The sequence below is a fragment of the Melanaphis sacchari genome, unplaced genomic scaffold (assembly GCF_002803265.2).
Source record: "Melanaphis sacchari strain LSU unplaced genomic scaffold, SCAv2.0 Contig113_pilon_pilon, whole genome shotgun sequence".
Classification (NCBI taxonomy): Eukaryota; Metazoa; Arthropoda; class Insecta; order Hemiptera; family Aphididae; genus Melanaphis; species Melanaphis sacchari.
Genome location: NW_020270439.1, coordinates 33,130 through 41,199, shown reverse-complemented (window position 1 = coordinate 41,199; position 8,070 = coordinate 33,130). Strand labels below are relative to the sequence as shown.

At 33.0% G+C, this 8,070-nt stretch overlaps 1 protein-coding gene across 1 annotated transcript; it reads right to left on the bottom strand.

The window, feature by feature from the left end:
- Window positions 1-746: 746 nt before the first annotated feature.
- On the bottom strand, window positions 747-7,723 carry LOC112603904 (thyrotropin-releasing hormone-degrading ectoenzyme-like). The gene is made up of 12 exons (XM_025352717.1): window positions 7,239-7,723; window positions 6,906-7,061; window positions 6,421-6,720; window positions 6,006-6,186; window positions 5,677-5,918; window positions 5,052-5,232; window positions 4,489-4,684; window positions 3,594-3,871; window positions 3,306-3,484; window positions 1,816-1,983; window positions 1,065-1,302; window positions 747-974 (listed from the first exon to the last, which is right to left on the bottom strand). Exons 1-12 carry the CDS (start codon window positions 7,721-7,723, stop codon window positions 840-842), a joined length of 2,739 nt encoding a protein of 912 aa, XP_025208502.1. The 3' UTR covers window positions 747-839.
- Window positions 7,724-8,070: the final 347 nt, after the last annotated feature.

Genomic DNA, 8,070 nt, shown 5'->3' with positions numbered 1-8,070 from the left:
TCGAAGCACATTGTACACGTATAATATGTATAAAACACTTAATAATTATTAACCTGTTCCGTAAATGATTAGATATTATTTAGTCTTACAGTATTATATTATAGGACAATAAATTTCAAATATTATAACAGTACTAAATAATACTATGGTCAGGACCCCAAGGATCTTAAGATTCTAATATTATCACGTAAATAGTTTTATACGTTGGTAGTTTATCTGTTGTATACTTACTATACATGTGATGTTTTTGTGGTGTTATTTATTTATTTGATTTAATAAAATTTGGCGTTTTAATTTTAATTTAACGTTAGCGTTAATTGTCTATGCACTATTGTGCAAGCTTATTATATAACTAACGATTATTAAATAATAATAAAAATATGTAGTATTAAAGTAGTTAGTTAAGGAATTACCTCATGAATACAAAAATTTGATGTATCTATAAATTTAATGTTGTTTTTTTTTTTAGAAAATTACGTACAAGCTTTTAAATGCGTGAAACCATAGCCTGTAATAATAATAATAGTAAAATGTTAATATATGTACTTGAACGAAAAAAATAGTTTTGTGTATATAAAATTAAATATTTTATTAAAATGTCTTTCATATATAAGCGTAAAATACAATAATTGTAGTATGTATAGTCTATATTATATTATAATATATAATTAATAATCCATATAGATAGATTGTAAATTTACGATTAAGTTAATAAAGTTTAATGTTATATAAAAATATAATGACCGTTTTGTTACGAACGTTTATATTATAATAATATAATATGCTAATATAACTAATATAATCAAAGTTATATTTTATTCAGGGCTCCCGATTTTTTCTCACATTTCGATAGCCCTGATGATTTTTTTATGATCTCGCTCCATCCATAACAAATTTGATTCGATTTTTTGATAAATTTTGTCCAGCACGATTTTCAGATCAGCTGATTTGACATGCCGCCTTATATTGTTTATCTACGTCAAAAAACCAATAAACGCAACATGTAAATACACTTTTATTTGACAAAATATGAAAATATCATCGAACGGGTGTATCATATTTACCAAAACGATTTCCTCGTCCGACCCTACTTTGGACGCCAATGCAGAGTACGCAACAGCGATGTACTTGTCGTTCAGGTTATTGCGAATCGGCGTCGATTGAATCGTGTTCAGTTTTTGTATCAGAAAACTGGCGAGAGCTTTAACGCCTGTCGGTGTGGTAACGACGTTGTCGCAAACTGTTTTAAATGTATGCAAGCTCACATGGCCCACGTCATCCAATCGCATCAGATTTAGATGACTTAAAACAGCCATAAATTACATTAGGTAAACAAAAAAAAAAAAAACACACACACACACACACACAACCTGACGTATTATATTATTATTAAGTACAAAATTATTATTAATGCATCTAATAGATTGAGTTGAATGTAAAAAGTGTTTTTTTTTTGTGATTAGATAAAGGCCAATAATTGACTTGAACACAAAAGTATTTTGCCGTAAAGTTTTTTAAAAATTCATGAAATTTACAAATGTAAATTCGAATTGCTCAATTTATTGAACAAATTAATATAAATTAGCCTTTTCTTCACCTTACATGAAAATAAAGAATATTTTCATCTTTTCAGTAGAAAAATCGTTTAAATACTGTTACGTGAATAACACATAAAATTAATTCTACTAAATTACTTCACATGAATTAATTTGTATTACCACGTATAAATATTATTAAACATGACATTCCTTATTAAATATCCGTTTCCGTTTCACACCTCATTACAATACTATAATGATAATAACTAAGTATTACCTCAACAGCATTTGGACGTTGTCGGTACAAGCCAATGCTCTCAAAGCGATTTCTCTCTGTGACGGTGATCGCGTCGTATCGTAGAACTTGTGAATTCTCGACAAAGCTGCGATATTTCCTTTTCTCATACCCGCGCACAGCGCAGCTTCTTCCATTTCGGGTGGTATCCTAAAAATATCCCATTGATAATGGGTACAAATAGTGAAAGTCGATAATAATAATAATAATAATAAAAATTTAAATTTACAATTCTTTCGAGACAAAATATTGTTTTTGGATATCAAAAGAATTATTAATATTATCAATTGGGACTAAAATTAAAGCCATTGTGTAGAAAATATCGACAAATTGGTGTCAAAGTGTGAACCCACGTGTGTTTTTGCTGGGGACAAGCTCTTAATATAACTTCAGTAAAACGTTTATACTTGAAAAAAAAAATGACAAACGCAAATAATTACGGTAGTAGAACGAGCCTGCGGAGCGGTAAATGCTCATACTTTTCTCACTCCTTGAGTGTCAAGGTTGCAAAACATATGTCTTCTTATCGAACAAATGTGTTATTTTATTATAGAATTATCTAACACAAAAAACATTTTAAGATGTGTACTTGGTCAAGTTTACACGTCAAGGTGTTTAGATAATTAATGTTTACTTAAGAGATAAGTTAAAAACTCGTTGAGATTTAGGTCGATGAGAATAATATTATTATTAAGCGTAGATACATGTACCTATATTATATTATAAATTACATATCGACTGTTATCGGATTATAAAATGTTAATATTACGACGACAATACCACTCGACCAATCGTATCGCTGAGTACCTATGTATTGCATATTGATATAAATTCATTCATATTTTTAAAAACCGTTTTACTTGTCATAAGTTATACTGCGTATATAAAAGTTCAAAGAAAAATACCAATACGTTCACTGTTTTAATCGTTTTTGCGATTCGAACAGTATCGCCACTAACGTCCATGGTGCAATTATTGGTTTATAATATATATTAAAAACTGTATAAAATTCAAAATTTTATAGCACCGCGTATTATCGTTGTGCACAATTGCGACGTGCACAATGCGGGGTATCCTACTCGTTTTAAAGCGTGTTACAATGTATACATTATAATAAATAAGGTTTTTTGCTCGATAAATGTGTAAAATACACCGTTGGTACGTAACATGATATACGTGCGCGGTATAATCGGTATAGACAACAATAACTCACTATATTGTATTAAGGTGGATACAATGGTTTATTTGCGTTGTAGACGTGCCCATATGAGCGTGTGTACCTATGTGTACAGAGTGATCTATTTTATTGAGTTAATATTTTTATTATTAAATTGGTTTTTCATAATATTGTGTTTATGTCCTTGTATCGCCAGTGTTAGACTTCAACGGCGGTAGCGTTAAGACTTTGCGCAAACTCGACTATTCACAATTATATTATTTTGTCTGTTGTTTATTTAAGTGATTTAACTCACTGGTGTCCGTTATTCATCCATGCGTCAAAATGTTCCGACGCAGATTGCACGCAACGCGAGTTGCCCATGTTGCACGTCCACGTCAATAGTTTGCTCCAACCGATTTTCATCGTTGCATTACGCATCTGGTTTTCCGATAATTTGTTGTATAAAATATCCGCTAAGCCCTTTGCGTATTTCTGTGAGAAATTTATGTTTAAAATCAGTACTCATAATGCCATGAAGTATAATATATAATATAATTTTATGAGTGTCAACGATGACACGTTATTATAGAATAAAGAGTACTTTGAACTTTGAATATTCAGTGGGATATCGTCGGATGGCGTCCATGATCGACGATAAGCCGTTGATCGCCGTGTTCCAAGGCATCACATGGTCTTCCATCAACAGGTATTCGAGCAGCGAAGTATAATAACTGTACGGCACCAGCGCGGCTCGGCACAGGTGATGCACGTCGTCTATGATTTGCGCTCTGTTGAGCACGTGTATTCGGTCGGGTTTTGTTATTAACTGGATCAACAAAAGTTTCCAATTTTTTTCGTCGTAATTCACTCTGTAAAACCCTACGTTGACAGACATATAATACATAACCGGTATAATTCTGTACTATATCATATTATAATATTATGTATGTGTACGCGCGCGCGCGCGCGTGTGTGTGTGTGTGGGTATGGGTGCATGCGGTGGGTCGCTGTAAACTGCGTCCCGTTTCAAATTTTTTATGTAAATTGCGGCCCGGGTATATTTTATACATACGTAAATTGCAGCCCCGGTATATTATATACATACGTAAATTGCGGCCCCGTTATATTTTAATATATTTGCCTACTTAATAATTTGTCATTGTTATGTAAATTACATTAAGGATTGTTATAAAATTAAAAAAAAATACAAATACTGTAAATACTGTAGACCAATGTAAAAACTCGTGCAAAATATTTCGATCAAATGCACACTGGCGGCTAATAATATTATATAAGTGAGCATCAAGTGATATCCTTATTAATCAATATTAAAGATAATATAACCAGCCGACCGGAAATCGGAATATCTCGGGCCGCAATTTACGTATGTATAAAATATACTCTGGCCGCAATTTACACAGTATATAACTATGACCTTTTTTGCGGGACGCAATTTACCAACTCCGGCATGCGGTAATGGCAATGAAGACACTTACCGGTCGATTGGATGTTGACAATTATCCATCCGAAATCGTCGGGAACGGTCAATGTCATTTGCTGATCGGTGGGTTTCAGCCAAACGGTCGGCGTGAGCTCTTCGAAGTCCAATTCGTTCTCAGTGGTGTACGTCAAGCCAACAAACCATTTTGCGTCGTCGTTCGTTTGCCGCGGATGCGACAGAGAAAAACGTTTCTGTGGAAATCGTAAACAGTATAGTAAATTATACTATTGATAAACATAAATCAATTATATTGTAACACCACTACGGTCATTAAGGTACGGCAGGGGCGGCCAAACAGTCGATCGCGTTCGACCGGTCGATTGCAAACGATTTCAAAGTCGATCGTGTTAGAATTTATTTTAGGCTACGCACACGAAAATTAATTATAGTGGTATAGTAATTTAATAATAAAAAAAAACTCTTTTATCGAAGTTAATTCTCAAAGGTGAAGTATATTTTTAGAAGATCGCGGCCAAAAAGAGTTTGACTGTCCCCGAGGTACGGTGTGTGACGTTTTTGGATTTTTTACTTTATTTTTTTATTTTTTATTTTCATTACCTGTGACGCAATGACTGATCCATTACTTGTCGACCTCACTGTTATCAGTGGATACCCTGGCTGTTCCGTCCACAAATCCATGTACTTATTGATCGTGAGATCATCTAATATTGTATATTCGGCATCGTATAGCACGTAATTAAACGTCTCCCACAATTCCTTTGGTTCCGCTACTGTGTATCTGTAGTAATCGTGCAGAAGTTTATTTAATAGTGATGACCTACTTATTGATTAACCATTATAAAAAATTGAAATTTTGAGTCTAGTATATTTTAAATTTGAATATATTTTTTTTCTGATAGAATTTATTATTTCTTGGTGATTTTGCATGCATAATTTTCTACATACTTTTTTAATGGGTACCTCAAATTCTAATTGAGGTCGAATTAAAATTTTGCGTTCATTATAGGTAAAAAGTTTATTTTAAAAACACAACTTTCCATAACAATAGATTCGATAAAACAAATAATTTAGAAATGATATTGGTATCGTTGACTATCACTGTGGTGATATTATTTCAGTGATATTGAATATTACATAATAATATCCGTTTTAACACGTTATAGTTCCGTGCTGTCGTTCCGTATGAAAAATTGTTTTTACTCTCTATATTATGTATACTTACGCAAAATCATCGAGATATTTGTTTATTGAAGTCCTGAAGTTCTCCTCGCCCACCACACATTTCAACATTCTAAACAACGCCGCGCTTTTGTCAATTGTAATAACGTCAAAAACATTTTCGATTTCCTCGGGAGTCGACACTGTGAACGTCAAAGGGTGTGTATCGTCATACTCGTCCCAAGACAGCGCGTACTGATGAACATTTTCAACGAACGATTCATCCATGTCCCATTCAGGCTCGATCTGCAATAATCACGCATATATTATGTATGGTTTATAAAACGTTAGTATATTTAAAACTCGTGAGCCAAAACCTGGCTTAGGACTTACTATACTCGTTATGTAATAGTTCAAGAAGTTGCATATGCCCTCGTTCAACCATGCGTTGTCCCACCAAGGAGTGGTCACCATGTTACCGAACCACTGGTGTAAGATCTCGTGTAGTATGGTCATGGATCCTTGTATTTTGTCTTCCGTTTCTGAATCTTGTGTCAAAGTAACGTAAAATTCTCTAAGAAAAAATTATAATTTAATACAATATATAGGTAGATACTAGATAGGTTTTCTCTTTAAACAATACATGGCTGGATTATAGTTTAGAAACTCATAATAATAGTTGTTATTGTACACAACTTGTATAAAAATATTACAATAAATCGCACCATTATGTATAACAATTACATGTATAAAAATATATTTACCTGTCTTACTTTTTTTCATAAAAATATTTTCTAAACTTACTTACTCATAAGAATTCAGTCCCCAATTCTCCATGCTGTAAGCGTTTAGTAAAGGAACTCCGATTAAATCCAACTTCGGTAACATATACGGTATTTGAGTGAACGTTTCTACACCTTTGAGTAAGTTTGGTGCTTTTCCCATCATATACGTTGTATATTCGATGTACTCTTTGCGCGTATGCATGGCAATATTATTATCGTCGTTTACATGATTTTTGTCAAAATCTGACACCATAAAAGCCACTAAATACGTAGGTATTGGCTTAGTAGTTTTAAAGTGATCCCACACCCAACCGTTTTGTGAACTAAAAAAAAAATTAAAATAGAATATACTTAATAAAAAATTGTACTTACATAATTTTGAATATTATGAAAAGATTATAGTAAATAATATGTTTAAATTTAACGAGAAAAGATAGCGCAGAACGAGTATCGACCTGCAGTCAATTTGGTTGACGTATTGAGTGTTCAAGTAAAAAGAAGAACTTACTGGATTTCAGTGAATTTTAGTGGCATGTTAGACAACGCAGAATGCCTATTATTTCTGGCAATTGATATCGTGTATGGAGTCTTGAATTTCGGTTCGTCGTAACACGGAAATGCTCGTCTGGCGTATATCGGCTTGAACTGAGTTAGAACTATCCATCTATACAGAAAAATGATTATAACATAATTATATTTAATTTTACTACTTCTTGTTTAGGAAAGGAAAACTAGGCAAAAATGTCTACGTTCAATTTTTAAGATCAAAAATAATCATAAGATCTGCGTGTTACCACATAAATAGTGCAAGCCTTGATTGTTTCAAATCATACATAAATACCTCGAGTGATTGCCAGAGTCGTAGAAATATTTATGAAATCCAATAAAATCGTCTCTTAAAATTCCTCTGAATACGACGGTAAGCTTATAGAGCCGCGACGGTAAAATCGATTTTTCAAGTTTGATGACCAACCATTCGTTGGGCTTGTCGAAGGTGTAGTCCTTTATTGCAATACTCCGGTTTGTTCTCAAGTCTTGAAGCGTCGGTACGGACAACAAGATTAAATCCTTCGAGTTTAGGATCACCTCTGTCGTATACTGTTTGGCCTTCAAAACGATGTCGACTTGACCGTGAAAAGAGCGATTTTCGATATCGGGCGTTATCCGCAAGTCGTAAGACAGTGGTTCTGTATTATCCGGCAAACGGTAAGTGAAAATTGTACCATCATTTGCATCATTTATGTTCCTAGAGATCGCCTCCAAGCCTTTGCCATAATGTAATGCCGTCAGTGTGTAAACGAAAGTCAATAATAAGAATTTCGACATAATCGTATTGCACTTATAGGCTATTATTGTTATGATCGTCGTCGAAAGCTCGATGATGATATCTGACTATAGTTGGTGATTCCCGCTCAGTCATTTGAACAATGCTGAGAAATATCAGTGTACAAGTATATATATAATATAATTGTAAAGTTTATCAGTGAATTAGACTCGTTCGGTTTAAAGCACATAATCCCACCTGAAGTACCTAACATGTGTATTACCTGTATGTACATAATTATTTTTTTTTTCAATCATGATAAGTGTAAAAAAATGACAACAATACAACTTTTCTATTAGAAATTTGTTTGAAAATAATATTATTGTACATAAAAATAATTAATACAATT

Coding starts and splice junctions, on each gene's coding strand:
- LOC112603904 (XM_025352717.1), bottom strand. CDS start 7,723: ATGTCGAAATTCTTATTATTGACTTTCGTTTACACACTGACGGCATTA. Junction 6,187..6,420: donor TGGGGACTGAATTCTTATGA/GTAAGTAAGTTT, acceptor ATTTTTTCTTAG/AGAATTTTACGTTACTTTGA. Junction 975..1,064: donor CGGACGAGGAAATCGTTTTG/GTAAATATGATA, acceptor TTTTTGACGTAG/ATAAACAATATAAGGCGGCA.